Raw genomic sequence first — 19,717 nt, 5'->3', positions numbered from 1 at the left:
GAAGAGGGTTACCCTTTAGTAATCAATAGATACAGCACATTTCATATTGAATCTGACATATTGTGTGTATAAATGGTACAGGATTAGCTAAAATGAGTACCTGAAGTGGTTGTAAATTGAACCAGTCAATTCATTTGTGTAGTAGTTTTACTACAGCATGAAAATGTAATAACTAAATCATAATATATGCAATTCTACAATATTTCTAGAGCCAACACAAATTATACATGTGGGAAATTGCACCAACTAGTCATTTCTGGTTTATTGCAATGTAATGGCTTCCTAAAGATGTAAGCAAGTACCACTTTGTTAATTTAGACAAGCCAATTCTGTCCCACGCAATAAACGTTATTATACAGTAGCAGACAAAAATGTAATCTGAAAACATTAGGTGGTAAGAGTTAAACTCTGCAATGTAAAACGTATAATAAATCCTAGTAATCTATTTTATATACAAAATTGAACTAAACGAATTTATAATAGATTGATGAATGAACGGATGACGACAAATTTGTGCAATTGGAAAAAAATAAAATAGCCTGTTATGCAAGATAAATTATCAGACTTCAGAACTTTGCAACTTAGAGCCTGAGGCCTAAGAGGAGGTAAACGCAAGCTTTACTGCTACGGACACTTTCACTCAAGGCGGGCCTAGTGAACGAAGTGCTTACTGCCTCTCTGCAGAGATTTCACACCGTGTCCGGGACACGTTCAAGGAGGAAAGAGAGCGAACTGCGACCAAACTCAGACGCCGGGGCCTACTGCAAAGAGCCCGCGGCCCTGGAGCGACCTCATCTAGTCGCTGGTAGTAATGGAGGCCCGTCCTTGCCCAGTCTGGAGTTTCCTGCACTCGCTCTCGCCATTTCAGCGGGAGTGGGGGGGGGGGTGGTGAAGAAAGGAAGGGGGGGTTGGGGGGGGAATGGGCAGGGCCCGTTTGATTCACTCACCGTCAGGGTGTCATCGATGTAGAGCGGGATCTGCCTCTTCTCGAAGGGGAACTCTTCCTCCCCGTCTCTGCAGACAGCCACCAGGCGCGCCATGTCAACAGCGGCACCGCAACACCGAGTGAGGGAGGGAGGGCCGAGAGAGCGGAGCCTGACAGCACCAACCGCCACTGACTGACACAAACAAACGCGCCGCAGGCCCTAATTAATGATGAAATCCTCCCGCACTCTTCTACACTATTCAGATTAATTAAAACAACAGACGGTCCGAGCCGCTGCCGGGGAGCCGAGTGAGACGGAAACCGCTGGGCTTGAGCCTGTGGCCGGACACGGAGACGGGCGCAGCCTCGCTCTCGCAAACTCCCCTCTCCACCAAAATATTCGAATAAAAATGGAGCGCGTCACAGCCACAGCGCCGCCGCCATCCGCCCCGACAAAGAGTCCCTCCCAATACGCTCAGCAGCACCTTCCTCCACTTCAATCAATCTTCGCTCCGCCGTCTCGACTGATTTCATTCTGACATTCTACATTTTTGGTCGGGCTGATTTTTTTTTTCTCTTCTTTTGATTAAAAAAAAATAATAATTAATGTTATACTTTGAAGCAGGCACAGCTTCCCCTACCCTACTACGGTCTGAGGTACGTGGCGACAGATTAAAAAAAAAAGCGACCTTTCGCCTCCCCTCGGAGGTTGTTGAAAGTAGTTCGGAGCAGTCTGCGCGTGACAGGGGAAGGGGAAGGGAGGGCACGCGCGGGATTCAGGGGCTAATTCAAACTGCGCGAAGGTGTTCACGGCGGTGGTTGAAAAAGAATCGGTCCTGAAGGAGGCCACAGGTCCCATTACCCCGCATTATAAACCAACGTGCTTAAAACAGAAAGGACTTGCATTTATATAGCGCCTTTCACGACCTCAGGATGTCCCAAAGCCCTTTGAAGGACTTTTGAAGTGTAGTCACTGTTGTAATATCGGGAAGGTGCCAGCTGTTTTGCGCACAGCAAGGTCCCACAAACAGTAATGTGATAATGACCAGATAATCTGCTTTTGGGTGTTTGTTGAAGGATAAATATTGGACACGACACCAGGGAGAACTCCCTGCTCTTCTTCAAAATAGCGCTGTGGGATCTTTTACGTCCACCTGAGAGGGCAGACAGGGCCTCAGATTAACATCTCATCTGAAAGACAGCACCTCCGACAGTGTAGCACTTCCTCAGTACCCTGGAGTAGGACTTGAACCCACAATCTTCTGACTAAGGCAAGAATGCTACAAACTGAGCTACGGCTGACATTGCTTACTATGTACATGCACAGGAATGCCAAATTTCCCTTTTCGGTAGAGGGAGCAACTCCCACTTTTTAAATGAAGTCGGGTTCTCTGCCTTTTCTCGGAGTTTGACTGGTGAAATTATGCACGGGAGCAGATTTGTAGGCCAGGCCCAGCTCCCCGATACTTAGGAATAATAAAATAGATGGCAGCGGCAGGATGATAGAGGCTATAGCTGTTGCAACAGACTGCATTGGATTCGGGTCAGAGATGGTTAAAATGGATGTGTAGGAGTAAGGTTATGGAAACAGAGATCTCTTCGAAGGAAAGACCGAAATCCAATTTCGAACGAGAACATTTTTGGTGGGCAAAATCGTCAAAGAAGCTGTTCCGGCAGGAAGAACCTGGAGGAAGCTTGTAAGCCACCACTTTTTGGGGCAGGAGGGAAAATAGAAGGAATGTCAGTCAGAGAAGTTAAGGACAGTCAGCTGTATCTGTGTAGACCTTACTCCGAATGTAGCCAACTTTCTTGCTTTCCGTAGCTATGGAGCTAAGTAGAAAACAAATTGTATTAAAAGGGTAGCGTTATTTGTTTCTTTCTATGTTCAGATCATGTTTATTTTCTTTGTGACTCAATTTATTTAGGGTAGTTGCAATGTAATTTTAAGATGGTTTATAATGATATTTGAGAAGTACCATTGAAGATCAGCATTGTCTAGAATGTATCTTATTACTGTTTTGGTAGCTGCATGTCAACACTGTTCTAACTTGTGATCAATTAAATCCAGGAAGTTGTACAGATTTGTAGTTCAGCACCATGGGCTCAAGAGAGAGCATAGCGCAGGAGTGTCAGTGTATGTCAGTTGCTCTTTGCTGTTTGCCTCCTGAACCTTCATTTCGCAGGAATGTAAATTTCAGTAATTTGACATTTTCAATGACAGCGTTAATGTGTATGTGTTTTCAAACCTCCTGGATTACTTTTAAAATAAAAATGACCAATTTCTGCATTTCATCTGGAAGTGGAGTTACCACTTTTTGCCAAAGCCAAATGGCAGGACTTAGGAAAACTCTTTGTAAAATTATAGTTTCAGCTGTTGTCTGCCCTCAACAAACAACTGCTATGGAAAGCACATTTATGTTAGAACAGCCTTTATTTGGATTTGCTGGCTCCTGCCTCTATGCCAGCCCCTTATTTCAGTGCAGTACCTTTGGTTCCTTATTGTTTATCATTTATATGATATTTTGTATTAAAATTTGTACTTCAGTTCTGTATTATAGTTTCCATAGGTATTTAGTGTTAGGCAGTGTCAGATATAGCTTGGTGGTAGTACTCTTGCTTCTAAGTCAGAAGGTTGTGGGTCAAAACCCTACTCCAGAGACTTGAGCATATAACCTAGCTGACACTTAAGTGCAACACAGAGAGTATAGCACTGTTGGAGGTGCCATCTTTCAGATGAGATATTAAACTGAGGCCTTGTCCATCCTTTCAGGTGGACATAAAAGATCCCATGGCACTATTCAAGGAAGAGCTCTCTTGGTAACTTGGCCAACGTTTATCCCTCAACCAACACTAACAAAAACAGATTATCTGGTCAATTATCTAATTTCTGTTTTTGGGAGTTTGTTGTGTGCAAATTGGCTGCTGCGTTTGCCTACAAAAACAACAGCATCTACAGTTCAAAAGTAATTCCTTGGCTGTAAAACAGTTTGGGATGTCCTAAGTTGTGAAAGGTGCTACACAAATTTAACTTCATTCTTTCTTTACTGCCATCAACATGTTATATCTATATCCTGTAATTACAAGTAGTGCTTCAGAGTCCTTCCATCTCAGGCAGCTATCTTGTAAAAGTGGACCAATGAGAAAATATCCCCATCAATGATCAAGACAAATAGTCACATGACAACCTCCATCTCAACTCAAATCTTGAACTCTGAGCAATCTGGTTAGCTCTTTTTCAATTCAAACAAAGTTTAATACCAACAGGATTCTTCTCCAAGGTTCAACAAATATATGACATATAACTGAGGTTGAGACCAACACAACAATAGGCGTGTAGTTGTGAATAGCTGGGCTTCTGTGCTATGAGTGATTGTGCAAAAATGTTCAGTCTCACGAGAAGAATATTGCCACAAAGCTTGGGATTGAGTTCGTGCGACTACTAATAGGACAAACTTGATGGTGGACGTTGTGGCCAATGGTAGATAAACTGGAGCTTAGAGCCTGCTAGCTGCTCATTCACTAAGCATGGTCCTTTTAAGCAAATTGGGAAGGCCTTTTAAGCGAATTGGGAAGGAAAGTTTTTAGATGTAAACAGAGTGCCTTTGAAACAGAATTTGAAGACTCTTCAGAGCATTTCAGAGCCACTAAGAAGGTTGATTATGATGTGAGATTTGTTTCAAATTTTTCAGACATTTCCTTTGTTGTAACCACAAGATGATAGCTGCTTTATGTGTATGAGATTATATTGTAATTTTGTTATGTTATGGCTGGCCTTTATAACATCGTGGTGCACTTTCATTCTTCAGGAATAGGTTTTGATGTATGTGTTTATATCTGTTACATAACTCACAATGATGGATTTCTTCACCCCATCCCCAAAATTTTCTCCCTCCTCTGACTCAAAATTGTCCTGGTGTCAGCTGCCATTTGATACCTCATTCATGTGTGACAGTGAGAGTCAGCAAACTATTCTGTTGTGGCGGACACCACCGCTAAACCCACTCCTGTTGCCACCTAATAGCTGGCATTAGCACTTCCAGCAGGGGTTGGTGGATAGAGGAGGAACCCTCGCCAATTTTCCCTTCCCTAAACCCAAGGCACTTGGACCAATTTTCGTTCCCCCATTGCAGCTCTGCCTAAAACAAGCAAACTCAGTACAGGTTGTAGATCACACCTGAAACCTTTGTGGTCTATATGACTCAGCTATTCTCTGGATAAAATAGCTGAGCCATCACAGAAGCATTTGTACTAGAGTTAATGAGAATGTTGTGAGATTTATATGGTTTTATGGTACTTGTTTTGTGGAAATTCCATGTGCTTTGTTGAGGATTCCGAATGTTGGTTGAATATTATTTTGAATGGTGATAAGTATGTGTTATTTACTCATGGGTATTTGTTGCTTTGTGTTTCTCCTTGTAGAAAGAATGTTCAGGAGTAGCACAAGCTTAGAATTGTAGTTTTCAGCTGTGGATAGTGCTTGTGGATCTGAAGTAGTGTTGCCTTGGTTACTGATGTCATGGTATTGCATGACAATGTAATCCAGTTAGAATTTATAAAGATAGTCTAGATGATTTTTTTCAGAGCAGAAACTGCATGACCTAGAAGCTTATACTGTCCTTTTTGTATATACTGAGATATTTCACCAGTGATACTGAGTTTATTTCATAAATGTTAAGAGAATTATAATTGGCAAGAGCTGCAGAAGTGAGTGAATTGTGAGGTCTTTGTCACCAGTATGTTATTCTGCTTACTATACCTCTGCTACTTTAAAAAAGAATTCCCACCAACCTTCGCCAATTTTCTCCCATCCCTCCTGAAGTCATTGATTCCTTCCTTGAATATGGTTCCATGGGAGCCAGTCACCCTCTGGTACCTTATCCAAGTGTCCATTATTCATTAATGAGCCTAGACACTGACTGTCAGTAGTCTATTATATCCTGGGATGTCATCACAGCTGAGCCTAATTTTTTCTTCACCTGATGTCCACATATGTAGACTTCCAGCAGGGTCATTAGATAGCAATGAACAGCAGGTTGAGGCACTAAAAGTAGATGCAGTGCCTCAGGGATAGTGGCTGGAAAAAAAAAAATCAAGCAATCACTGTCCGATGACTCCTACTAGATGTGGAGTGAGGATGGCTGGGCCCCTTTGGTTTAATAGTCTGCCAACTCATTGTCCAGGCTTCCACATGAAGCATGGCCATTTAGAAGAGTACTGCAGTGGACCAGGGCATGTGGAACCATACTGTAGAAGGAGTGAACATCTTCAGGAGAGGAAGAGGGGAGAATATTGGCAAAAAAAAATAATAAGTGTTTGAATACTTAAAATAAAACATAAGAGAAACAAAAGGGACAATGTTATAGGTGAGACATAAACATATTATGCCTGATCAGAAGGGGGCAGTGCAAGAAGAGCACCATCCACCACTAATGTGCTGGGTATTTCTGAGGTCAGCTTTATTTGCATAATGAGGTGAGCCCCAGGTGTGAAAACCACCTGTCATTGGAAGCATATCTGATATAAAGAGGAGCATCAAGTGCTACTGCAGGATTTAAAGACCAGCAGCAGCTACAAGGAGCAGCCATTGTGGTTTCTGACTTTTCAAGGCTACAAGCTTTTCTGGTAGTTTGCATTGTCTGAAAGGAGTTCTTCAGCACAGAGAACACCCATTTTTTCCAGACCAAATGATAAAGATTCTGCTGCAGGAAGGTGGACTTTGTTCAGGACAGAGCATTGCAACTCTCCATGGTCTTCCTCCACTTACTCCAGAAAACATATGTACAAGGAGATTCCCATGGGGAAACTCATTATGCATTTATTAATGAGGCTGGGGCAAAAGTAGCAATGCCCCAATAAATGACACAAAGACTGGTGACTATCTAAGAGGTATCAAAAGAGAGAAAAACAAAGACAAAATACTTGTAATCAGATTGTTCCTACCATTCCTTAGATATGGCTCTGTAAATGTATTTCTACATAAAGCACAGTCCCTAGCAACCTAGACACCCATATTATATAGATGGATAATGGAAACAGCGCTATATCGACAGAAATGTAGGAAAATACACTGGACAACATTATGATCTCATTTATATGCTTCCACCCACAAATTGGTGAGTACTTCTGGGGCAATCGGGAAATTGTATGGGGTAGTTTTGCATCCATTTTTCCAATTGGTTACACCCACTTAATGCCTCAAAATCAAACCTAATCAATCAGAAAATATAGATAACAAAGTCACAGCAGTTACCAATAACTGCTGCATTTAGACTCTTGAATTGAAGATATTGAGGTTTTCTCAGTGCATTTTCAAAAGCACTATCTATTAACACCAGTCAAATATGAGATAAAGAGCTCCATCATTTTATAGTTGAATGCAAATATTATTTTGCTAATTTTTCTTTAATGATAGAGGGACCTAAAACTTGTTTTTAAGCTAGATCTACAGCTGTTTATAAGTCATGGTGTTAATTGGTTCAGTGGTAATAGTACTCTTGACTCTGTGTCCAAAGATCAGGGGTTCAAGCTAAGACTCGAGCACATAACCTACGTTGATATTTCAGTGCAGTGGTGAGGGAGTGCTGTATTATTGGAGATACCATCATTCCGATGAGGTCCCCTCTGCCTTTTCATGTGGACGTAAAAGATCCCACGGCACTATTCGAAGAAGAGCAGAGTAGTTCTCGGAGTGTCCTGGCCAACATTTATCCTTCAGCCAACACCACCAAAACAGATTATCTGGTCATTATCACATTGCTGTTTGTGACACTTTGCTTTGTGCAAGCAGACTTTTCCTATTTACCAACAGTGACTACAATTCAAAGGTAATTTGTTGGTTGTGAAATGCTTTGGGATGTCCTGACTGTGAAAGATACTACAGAAATGCAAGTTCTTTTTTTAAAGTTCATTCTGAGGAAAATAGTCAGTAATATACTTAAAGTATGATATAAATTACTTGGCTTTGCAGTATTCTGGATTTTTTTCTTGCCAATTATTTTTCTTCCCTCTTTTCTCAAAGGTACGAATATATGGGTATTAGGTACTCTCTGATATCTCACCCAAGTGCCCATTACCTTTGATCTTTGATAGCAAGTGTCTGTAATCTATTTGACTACACAGGACATTACAACCGACTCTGATCTAGTCTTTACCCAACATCCACATACACACATTTCCAGCAGAGGTTCTCCTGCGTAGCATTGTGTTTCAATCTGTGCAAGTGGTGTTCCTCCATGTAGAGGTCACTACCTGCATTTCAGGAAATACTGGATAGCGAATAGGAGCAGATGATTTTCCTCCCTAGCCCAGGATTCCTTGGGTCAATTCTAGTGCCTTATCCTTAAACCTGCTGAGATCAGCCAATTCAGTAAAGACCAGGGATCGACTGTAAAGTTTTTCAGCATAACCCAATGGATTCCTATAGAACAGGCAGAAGTCTAGTTAAGAACTTTTGTTAGCACAGAACTATACAAGGCATTGAATGACAATGATTAAATGTAGGGGCCAGGCTGGATATTTAATAATCAATGCAGGAGTAATTTAATGCAAAGGATGTACAGTATGAACAAAAGTTAATACACCTTTTATATGATTGATGAAATTATTCTTTTAATTCTTCAAACTCAGTTTCATTAAAAGACTTAATTTTGCAATTACTAACGATTAATGTGACAAGGACACAGGAACACAAGCTGAAGTTGTATGGTTGATGAAAGAGATGTTTTAATGACTCAAGATTTCAAGCATTCAGTTTTTTTATATCTGTAAAAACTCAGTTTGAGTAATTAAAGATTTATTTAAAATGTCTTAAATTATTTTTAAAAGTGTATTGGTCTTTGTATTTTAGGAGCAGATTAATTAAAACTACTAGATCCTCAATATCACCATGCCCATTCAAGATGGCCTCTGCCAATGACTTCTGCATCCAGCTGTTTGGGAGAAGGCAAGAACACCTCCTAATCTCTACTTTTTGATAAATTTCTGACACAAATCTACATCCTGTCACTTCATGATCCATTATAAGTAATTTCTTAAAATAGAATCATATCGCATAGTAAGTTCACAACTCTTCTAAATAATAGTTGCACTTATAATCAATTAGACATGACAGCAAAAAGCTCAACATATGGATAAATATTTCATAGATATGAAATAATGGGACCGTTTAATTAAAGCCTGTGTGTTTGTTGGTCGAACACATTTTGGATGCATTATCCCTCCATTAAAAAAATACAAAGTCAAGGAAAAATAAAGTTATATTGTATACTTCAGCATGCTCTGTAGAAAAGCAGCTTAACAGGCAAGATGCAAAGAAAGCAAGCAATAAAAAATGAATGCACTTCTAAATTTCTGTGACACAGCCTTACATTTAAACAGTTTCAAGTACTGTTTTGGTATGAGTTAGTGGCAGAACACACAAGTCAAAATATTTCATGATAATGGATGCCCTATTGTTTAATAATGTTTCTTTTTAACATTTGTTCTGAAATACTTTGGGATCTTGCACATGCCCACTGCAACAACTGCAGTAGAACTAAAATGAAATGTTATTATAAAGTAACCCTAGCATCATCTCACAAGGGACAAGAGGATATCTGAAATATTAAACATAACGACTAATATTTGCTGCACAATGACTGCAATAATGCAGCAAAAAATGCTGCAGCATACAAAAAAATGCACAATGTAAAAGCAGTCTTCCGTACAATTGCCAAAATAACAAGTAAAAGATAAAAATGGTCGAAGGCTAGAATTTTTGCACGTGAAAGTAAAATAAACACAAGTATAAGAGTATTTTTGGAGTACTATTTTAATTTGTCCCGTTGTTAGCAGTTAATTTATAAGACATATATCAGTATACTAAAATGTATTACACAGACTACATTACAAAAACTGGAATCAGTGTTAAGACATTTCACTTTATGGAGTAAACAAGATGGTGTTTTTTATTGTTGTGGGCAAGGTTTCATCCTTATTACTATTTTTAAAAAAATCAATTTTCTGTCTTACCAATTCTTAGTCACTGTTCTATGCACCATCCCATATTGAAAAAGTAAATGACATGCTTCCAGCCCTTCAACAATACCACTCTGAAGTCAGCTGCAAAAAGGTATGCAAGAGTGACCTGGAACATACTCGCTGTCTGATTTTGCCAGTACTTCCCTATGACTGATATGGGGAAATTAGCATGTAGGACAAAACCACATCTGACCAGAATATAGTGCTACTTCTTAGATGGTACACTTTTCATATCATTTGATATTTACTTTATCTTCTGCAGAGGATAAGAGAAATAATACCAGGCAGAGAAACTCTGCACGTGCAGAGTACGACACCATAAATTATGCGAGGTGAAATGTACCAGAGAAGACAATTATTCAAGTGTATGAACTCTGATACCTATACAGTGTCAGAATAGTTTTACTTTTATGAAATTGAATCATGGACACAGTAAATCACCAAAACTTTAAAGTAATGTCATTGATATGTAAAAGGTACACAATGACACAATTACAGAACATATAAAGCAAAAGTACAAATAAGGAAATAAATGTGTTGCTATGAACAGTATCTATTGTAAGATTCACCAAACCAGTCAAGATATTAGATTGCAGGAAAAACAGCAATTGGTTTCTGCTTATGGCTTCAATAAGACAGAAATTTATAGTGGTCTTATCAACCTTTCCCAAAGGTCTACTTTTTAACAAGGTCCTCTCCATCCTATGTTGGGAAGAATTTGGTAAAATATTCCATGAACATGGCACGTTAGACATCCCCGAGATAACTTTGACAAATACTAAAACAAGATCAGCCAACATATGAATAATCAGAAAAAGCAAACACTGCCCAACTGTCCATAAAACAAAACTGAGATTGGCCATCCTGCGAGATACTGGCTCTGTGAGTGCCTCACACACGTGCAGTAGCAGCCACAATATCAAAATACTCATCACAAGGCAACCGTGCACTTTTATCCAGTCTATTACCAATGTCCTCTTCTTCATTATATAAATACCAGCCTGTACACCAGCCATGTAAATAGCTATGTATCCGATCATTGAAAAGAGTCCTTCTCTGTTGGCATTAATGAACCCAACCCTAGTACCTTTGCCATCACTTCCATTCAATATAAATTGCTTCAGATTTGTAGTTTCAAGGAGCCATTGATAACATATGGCAATGCTAGCTGATACGACCCATGATATTCTAACAGGATATAATATCATAAGAAAAGATGACAGGGTCCTAACTATTGCCAGTGTGAAAAAGAAATTCCAATGCAAACCATATTCAGATACATGCTCATGGTAATCCACTGCTTTAACACTTATTAGACGAGCTAACCCTAAGAAAACTAAGGGCCAAACTGCTATGATCTGTTTAACTGCAAAACTAAATTTAGAATGCAATAGATTTTTGTTCCTCTGTCTTGCTTCAGGAGAAACAAGTGCATTTGCAAAAACAAAAGCTGCCACTCCAAAATCCATAATCCCAGTCCCATAAGTTTCAGTTTTAGCATAGCGTCTTGGAAATATTGGAAAGTCCACAGCCAGAATGCTGATGCCAGTCTTTATGTTAACAAAGACTCGAAACAAAGTGACAAAGGGAATGTAATTCATGTCCAAGCTGGTTTCCAAAAAAGATCCTATGACTTCTTTGAAGTGTTGATGGGCATACTGTTTTCTTTGATTGTATATCTGAAACACAGATGTCACAAGAATAGCTGCTAGAACCAACACCACCCAGTGAAGCACATCTGACAAGACAGTGCAGGACAATACAAGAGATGCCACCAGCACAACAAAATCAATCATCAGGAGCCTTTTCCATGATGATGTTGTGCTTTCTCCAACGAAATACATCAATATCAATCCTCGGTAGGTGACACATAATGCAGACAGAATTAAACCCAATGAATTCTCAGCCAGGGTAGTACCACTCAAGTTACTGACAAATGCTTCTTTGAATTCTTTTTGTGCCATTATAGGGTTGATTTTTTTTCCTGAAAAAGATAAAAAAATTATTTATATTTTTACCTGATGATATGCTGTATATTTGTAAACTGCAATTTGGTAATAGCTTATTGGAAAACTAAAAAGTATATAATTGATTTACTAACCATATAAATGACCTAAAATCAGTTGTTTCTTAGATCAGCTGGGGAGATAAAAATTGATCTTACTAGATCAAATGTGATTTTAAGAATAATCCTATAGCATTTTTGTATCTGATGCCCATTTTAAAGGTATTTCTATGTTTTGTCTTCCTTCCCTGACCAAAAGAAGCTGCTCCAGAGCCTTTCGCTATACCACTGATGTGTCTAAAAGTGGCCTTGGGCAACTCATCCACTACTGGGAAAGCATATGACACCCACATGATGTCTTCTGTGATGGCACATCTGATACTGAGCAGTCACCCTGTAAGGAACTGGTGGTATAAACCCAAGTGCTACCACTCTGACTTTAGTTTGTCGTAACACCAATATCCCACAGCATGCTGGATCTCAACTAGAAACAGGGGATAACTGAGAAATGGTTTTGCACATTGGCTAATGGTACACCCACATATCACTCCAGAACTATTCTCCAACAGTCCATCTAGAATATAGGCAAGAATACAGGAAAGGTACAAAAGTAATTAAGGTCCCAGATATCATCATTCCCTTCCACGACCAGTGGGCACCACAGGATATAGGTTGTATCCTGCATGCTCACAATAACATTATCAATTAATTATTGTTTGTATATTGTATTTGTGGTGCCCGCTTTAATATTTTTTGTCTCCACCCTGCGACCCTAGGGCAACGCAGTGTCACCCCTACAGATGCACCAAAAAAGGCCCAGGTATCATCCAGGTGAGTGATGAGTTAGGGACAGTGCCACACGGGGGAGTTCACTTCCCAACCGAGTCACAGGAGATTTACATCTAAAACGCAACACCTGCAGAATTAAAACCATTAAGACGAGGATCATTTTGCTCACTTGTATCTGGTTATGACGTTTAGCGCAGAACCTTTTGGCGATCGTTCAGAAGTGCACTTGAAGAGATGACGTTTACCGCAAGCGGACGGACGGCGCTCACCGCTACGGCCAAACACAGGCGGCGATGGAGTGGCTTCGTGTCGCTGCTCAGTCCGTGATGGAGGAGGCAGCGGCGGCAGTAGTGCAGCCGCTCCCGGCCATTACCGCACACGGCTGACCCACTCGGGGCAGCTCTCTGAGCGGCCTCAGTTAATCGAAAGAGAGTCAAACTCCTACATGGCCTGGTGGAAGAGCCCGCTGGGAACAGGGGTCAAAGGGCAGGATAACGAGATCATCCATCAGATATCGCGAGATCTCGGCGAGCGCGTCCTTCAGAGCTGCTTGAAAGTGTGTGTGTGTGTGTGAGGGAGGCAGTGACCGGGCCTGTGATCACTGCAAGCCGATCCTCGGGGAATGGAGTAGCGAAGAACCCCGACACAGAGGCCGGGGATGGCCGCCTATAACACTAACCGAGCGGCGGGGGATGCTGTTCCTCGCTGGAGAGGCGCCGCGGCTCTCAGCTCCTCTACAGCAGGGCGCCAGGTAAGAGCGACCACTGCAACAGCAAGGCTGGGTGATTCGGAGGCTTAAAGCTGCCGCATGCCAGTGCCTATAAACCCCTTCTGTCAGACGCTTACTGTTCTGTAAGTGTTAGACGGGGCGCTGTGAATAATTTTCCTGTGACAGGAATGACCATCACAAGGGCGATGTCACCTTCATGTAACCCATTGTGCCGGGCACTTTCCCTACATTCTGTGTAATCCGCTCTAGTTTGAAATTTGAGAAAAAAAGAGTTTTCTTAACATTAAAATGTAGAAAGATTGAGGGAGAGTGAGAGGTGTAGAATAAATGTTGCTAACCTTATCTGGGCATTACAAATTTCATACAATGTTCTTCTGAGATTGTTGACTCTGGTCTCCAAGCAATTTTTGTTTTTAATTATACTAAAACGGTGACTGTGCTGATCTCCTCTGGGGAAAAAATATCTGCCTGGGAGGAGATACATAATTGAATTTACAGCTGAAGTGACAATCGCTGAACTACCAAACATCGATTACAATTACTAGAATTCTAATACTGTATTCTAAACACCAGTATTCTCACTTGGGGTGCTTTAGTAATTTCAATTGATGTACATTGAAATTCAGTTTCCTCAAACTACATTTTAACAAGCTGTTTAGGATGCGCACATGATAATTATGCACTTGAGGGTCACCTGCAGTCTGGATGGATTAAGATTAATTGGTATCACATCTGTTGTTCCATAGATGGAGAGCAAATTTTGAAGGCTACATTTACACTCCAACTATAACATTGGTGATAACCAATTGAACTTCACAGTAGTGTTGTAGTTATAGTCTAAATGCAGCCTGAATCTGGAATCGTGGTCTGAACTGACACTGGATCAATGGAACAAAGTGAATAAGACTATCTGGAGGAAGGAGCCTCGCTTCACTTTGTTTCAGTTAGCTTGGCCATAACACCTGATCTATGCTGCACAGGTTTAGCATCAGTGATCCTTACTTTCAAAATTGATTTTTTTTTTGGAAACAATCCTCAGGAGAAATAACCTTGCAGGCTAATTGGGATAACTTGCTACGGTGACCTCTACTATCCTTGGCCCTTCTACAGTGTTTATGTTCTGAAAATTAACATCTTCTCCTGTCTTGTCACTTTTAGATATTGGTTCATATTTAATGAACCACATTCAAAAACTTGACGATTGAATTTCTCACTCTATATGGAACACCAAGTGCCTGCGCTGACTTGGGTGCCGCCAGTTCCTTATCTTGGGCTGGGCGCTCTCTTCCCAACTGTTTTTGTTTCTCTTGTACATAGATTAGAACTCTGTTGGATTGAATTTACGTTCTTGGTATGCATCCTTGGACAGTGATGGAGCAGCCATACTGCCATCCTGATCTTATTTTCCTTTCCAGTGCAGTAATTCCTGCCTGTGGGTAGTCTCTTCTGCTTTTTCTTTTTCTTTTTTCAAATGTCAGCTTGGCTCAGGTGGTAGCACTCTTGCCTTTTGAGTCAGAAGGTTGTGGCTTAAAGCCCTACTCTAGAACCTGAGCACATAATGTAGGCTGACAACTGAGGGAGTGTTGCATTGTCAAAGGTACCATCTTTCAATGAGAGATTAAACTGAGACTCTCTGCCTCTTCAGATGCCCATGGCACTATTCTAAGAGAAGCAAGAGTTCTGCTGGCGTGCTGGCCAATATTCCTCCCCCAATCAATGCCACCAAGAACAGATGAGCTGGTCACTCATCTCATTTGCAGGACTTGCTGTGTTCAAATTGGCTGTCTTGTTTGCCTACATTAGAATCATCCTAGACTCCTGCTCGTAATCCATTCTCTTGATGGGAGGGTACTTATAAAGTACCATTTGAATTTTCATAGTATTTTCCAAACCAACTTTCACTATCCCTTGGCTGCTGGGAACTGTATGTGTGTGGATGTCAAATGAGGACAGGATTAAGCTCAGTTGTGATGTCTGCCACAACCGTCTAGTTTGCTGATACTCTCTATTGAGGCTCATGCCTGAAGAATGGCAAATTGAGTGAGTTACAGGAGGGTGGCTGGTAATAATGAAAATACACTCCTGCAGGACTAATTGCTTTCTGGAAAGGAGGAAATTGGACAGTATATTGTTTTTAAGAGGAGAAATTAGATGGAGAAGATACTTAATTTTAACCTCACTGGTGACCTGTTGCTGTGACTCTATCATAGAAATGATAAAGCTTAGTGCATTTCATTAAAGAAAAAGTTGTGACAAAGTTGCACACTATCCCCTGAGCACGCTGACGATTCCTTGAATTTATTTTGGAATTTTTGAATTGCACCTTAAAGATTTTTTTATTGTGGTTAGGGTGGGTTCTGCTTTGCATAGACTGGTAACAATATGCACACAATTAGGTGATTTGTTTGGACCTGCATTGCTGGATTTTGAGTAGTCTCATGCAGTCTCTTACAATGCTGGTAGAATCCTTCTGAATGTGGGTATATCTTCATAGTCTAAAGAACAGTTTCTGAATATGTTGGAAATTGTGATTTTTCTTTTAACATATAGATCAATTAAATTTGACTTTACAGTGGAAATAGGTTACTGAAAAGGTTGTGTAGAGGTGTTTACGGGTGGCGGGGGAGGGGAAATATATTTTTTTCTGAAGGTGGTAGTTGCCACGTCCACCGAGGATTAATGGTTCAATGATGTAGTTCAAGGGATTCAATATCTTTTAAGCTCCTAGGATCTCCTCCACTGAAACAATAAGAATTGTCTTGTGCCCCTTACTGAGCCTGTTAGTCATCCTGCTGCATCTGACTTTATGAAACAGTCAAGTCCTTAACAGATTTTTGAGTCTTAACTCCACCCTGTTGAAAAATGTAATGATGTCATTAGTAGGATTTATAGAAATTGTTTCAGTGTGGACTGCGCGTGTTCTGTTCCAAAAGTAGCAAGCTAGTAATGACTCCCAGCAGCCACAATGCATTCTGTGAAGTTACTGACCTGGCTTGTGAGCAATGCCTTGGCTGTAGTGCTTGGATTTCACACTATCAGCTTCCATGCTGTAACCAATAGTAGTAACTTTTAATTTTTGTATTTGCACTTTGGGTAATGCATTTAGACAATTGTTAAAATAATACTCGTAATGAAACAAAATTCTTTTAAAACTACACAAATTTTGACAAAACTCAGTATTCATGGATACAACACAGCTGTTCAACACATGCAAAACTATAGCAATCTGGCGTTATATACATATCAGCGTTGGGTGGACCACAAAGCAAAGTATGTAGTGAAGTCAAAGATGGGGACACCGCACTAGAAAAGACCTCTGCATGTACGCCAATACAATTAGGTCTTTGTTTGACTTCAGTCTAACCTTTGATGCCTGCTGGAATGATATCTAAATTGTCTGCTCACTTACAATTATTTGGGAAAAATTGTTCTAACCATTCGCTAAATCAGCCTCCAGGAGTAGAGGACAGTCTTGCGAACAATTGATGTGCCCAATAAATCGAAAATTAAGCTAATAACCTGGGCACAGATACAAGTGCTAGAGTGTAACTTGTGGAGGGACAAATATGCAAAGAACTAGGCAGAGACACCCCACTGTTAGCTCCTAAACCAGGCACTCCCAGATGGAAAGGGGTACATTTGAAATTTAATCTTAGTCTTTTTGGAAAATGAAGATTTTGTGTTAGTAAATATTCTAGTTTTAGAAAAGAATCTCAGAAAATTAATGTGATTTGCCATGATTCACTGGAAGTGTGTAATTTGATTTGGCCAGTGGTAACGTACAGTGCAGTATTGTTATGTAATGCTGCAGTTGACTGAGATCTAGTAGATATTGCTTAAATATTCTACACCCGCCGAGCTTCTGATGTTCCACATACGCGTGTTTATATTTCAGAATACGTATCCATTTCTCTAAATTAGAAAATACCAATCCAATAATTTGGTAATATAGTAATGTATGCAAGGGCTTAAGATTTTTGCCCAGATTGAACTCCAGTAGTTTCTTTCTTCCCCCCCCCCCCCCCCCCCCCCCAAAATGTTTGTAACTGTTACCTTAAAAATTAATGTGGCTGTTGGAATAAAACTTACCAGATGTTTCAGTGGATTTTCATATTAGAAATTTGAATGTTGTATGAATGCACCTCTGAATCCTAGACATGTATATCATCTACAGAGTTGCAGTGGAAAATATTTTTGGAATAAAATTTGCTGGAAGTGGCACTGATTATCCTCTCACTCTTTGTAGTGGCCGCCACATTTGAGACGTTCTTATCACCTCAGAGTCCTCACAACTGGTGTCAAAAAGAAAAACTCATTATGCTAATAATTTGTACGAGAGAAGGTGTCTGTTTTTTGCTGTGCTCTTTCCCCCACACCCACACTCTTGTCCTTCTTGAAGGTGTTGGCTCCTTGCTGCGGTATGATTCCTTGGATGCCAGTTGCCTTCCACTATATTATCTAAGTGGCTGTTCCTCATGTGTGAGCCCAGCCAGTGAGTATCGGCAGGCTATTTGAGCATGAAGTATCGCAGCTGAGCCAGAGCAGCTTCTTGCCTGAAGTTCACCAGGTAGTTCTAGCAGTGATTCCTGGTTAATGATTGGGAATCATCAGGAACCCTGGCTAATTTCAGTTGCTTTTTCACTTTTCATAACTCAGTGTGATCAAGCCAATTACAGTACTGCCTCCCAGGCTATGATCAACTAACTCAACACATACTGGGAATTGAACCAAGTTATGTGGTTCAGCTCTTCTCTCATTTATCATTTAAATCATTTGGGGAGTTGAATTTCTTCCTTGAGTTTTTCTTTAAAATTAAAAAGACAAACATTGGCTGATTTTAGAAATGCTGAACAGTCAAAGAAAGAAGAAAATGAACTGAAGATGTTGGCCAAAATACAAACTTATAGTACTTGCAAGAAAAATGCTTTAGAGGTTCTCCAATGAAAAAGTTGCCAATACTAATTTTATCAGATGTATCGAAAGACAAAATGGAGAAAAACAGATATCTTTATGATGAGGCTAAATAACTTAATGCTGGAATGAAGCCTTTGGTTCCATGTTTAAACACTACCTGAATATATCAGACATGCAACCAATGAGAAGCTTGAAACAGATGTGGAAGTGGGTGAGACTTTCTCTATATTTGAAAACAAAGGACCAAATCGGTAACTGATGAAACCAGTCTTATTTTAGAAATGCTTTCCTAGACAAACACTGCAGTTTGACTGAGACAGGCACTAACTGCTATTATTTATTGAGAATTTTTGTTCTTAAAACTGCCTGAGCTAATAGAATGTCTGCTAACCTTCATTGCTGACACATTAAAAGATTTTAAAGAGATTGCTGTAATCAGTAAGTCTCAGAATTGTCTGGATGGATGATAGAAACTGATTTTGTAATCATTTTGTTCCATAAATGCAAAGCGCCATTCTAATGGATAATGCACCTGCATACTTATCAGAGATGTCCTCTGGAGAGTTGCAGAGCATATTCCCATCTAAGAACACTAACTATACAATAAAATCTGTTGACCTGAGTGTAATAAAAGCCACAAAATATATTTACTGACAAAAATGTTGGAATTGACTTTTTTTGTTGTTGTCAATGTGTAGATCAAATGAACATGAAGGATGTTTTGTATTTGGTTGCTGAAGTGTGGAATATGTTAGTGTTTCAAATGTAATGAGACTATTTGGAATAGAAAATTGAGCAGATGACATTGAAGCGGAGGGGTCAACCATACTTGACGTTGATTGGTGGGAGTATTGAAAAAGCATTATAGGAGTGGATATATACGGAGAAATTAAATTGGATGTGCGTGGAGTAATTGAGAAGACAGTGCAGGAGTGAATGAGCATCGAATAACTGGGTACCATGCTGTAGGAGTTGAAGATCTCCTAGCTGCTGTAGTGTAAAATAGAGGCGGTTAAGACTGTGATGAAAAATCTGTGGGTCCAACAAATGTGAGGAACTTAGAGACTTCTTTGTCACTATGATTTGAGACCATTGTTCAGGTGTCTCTGCTGCATACCCCCCTCCCCTTGCTCATCTAGCCCTGAACCCGTGTCCTTTTCTAGTTTCTGTCCTCTCCCCGTGTGCCCTCTGAGCTTATCTTGTTCATGAGACCCACTTCCTGCTCTCTTGACTCCATTCCCACAAAACTGCTCACTCAACTTCCCTTCCTGGCCCACATACTAGCTGACGTTGTAAATAGTTCTTCCTGGGGTCTTTTGCATCCACCCTGAGAGGG

At 40.3% G+C, this 19,717-nt stretch overlaps 3 protein-coding genes across 7 annotated transcripts in view; 1 reads left to right on the top strand and 2 right to left on the bottom strand.

Annotated features, from left to right (window-relative positions):
* ggnbp2 (gametogenetin binding protein 2) overlaps positions 1–1,423 on the bottom strand; it is a 46,646-nt gene extending 45,223 nt beyond the window's left edge. The window contains exon 1 of one of the 4 annotated variants that reach the window (XM_068008169.1): positions 948–1,423. In XM_068008169.1, coding sequence (XP_067864270.1) covers positions 948–1,040 — 93 coding nt within the window. In that variant the 5' untranslated portion in view covers positions 1,041–1,423. Of the gene's footprint in view, positions 1–671; positions 797–947 lie in introns of those variants that run through there. The other 3 variants (XM_068008172.1, XM_068008170.1, XM_068008173.1) reach the window with 3 other exon arrangements.
* An 8,293-nt stretch (positions 1,424–9,716) lies between these two features.
* pigw (phosphatidylinositol glycan anchor biosynthesis, class W) lies at positions 9,717–13,230 on the bottom strand. The gene is made up of 2 exons (XM_068008174.1): positions 12,907–13,230; positions 9,717–11,927 (listed from the first exon to the last, which is right to left on the bottom strand). Exon 2 carries the CDS (start codon positions 11,905–11,907, stop codon positions 10,381–10,383), a length of 1,527 nt encoding a protein of 508 aa, XP_067864275.1. The 5' UTR covers positions 11,908–11,927; positions 12,907–13,230; the 3' UTR covers positions 9,717–10,380.
* The window catches only part of LOC137344904 (unconventional myosin-XIX), a 39,705-nt gene continuing 32,981 nt past the window's right edge, over positions 12,994–19,717 (top strand). Inside the window, exon 1 of one of the 2 annotated variants that reach the window (XM_068008168.1) lies at positions 12,994–13,488. In XM_068008168.1, coding sequence (XP_067864269.1) covers positions 13,396–13,488 — 93 coding nt within the window. In that variant the 5' untranslated portion in view covers positions 12,994–13,395. The remainder of the gene's footprint in view (positions 13,489–19,717) is intronic. The other variant, XM_068008167.1, reaches the window with a different exon arrangement.

This window comes from Heptranchias perlo, chromosome 28, assembly GCF_035084215.1.
Source record: "Heptranchias perlo isolate sHepPer1 chromosome 28, sHepPer1.hap1, whole genome shotgun sequence".
NCBI classification, from domain to species: domain Eukaryota; kingdom Metazoa; phylum Chordata; class Chondrichthyes; order Hexanchiformes; family Hexanchidae; genus Heptranchias; species Heptranchias perlo.
The sequence above is the reverse complement of the archived record's forward strand: the minus strand, read 5'-3'. Positions and strand labels throughout refer to the sequence as shown.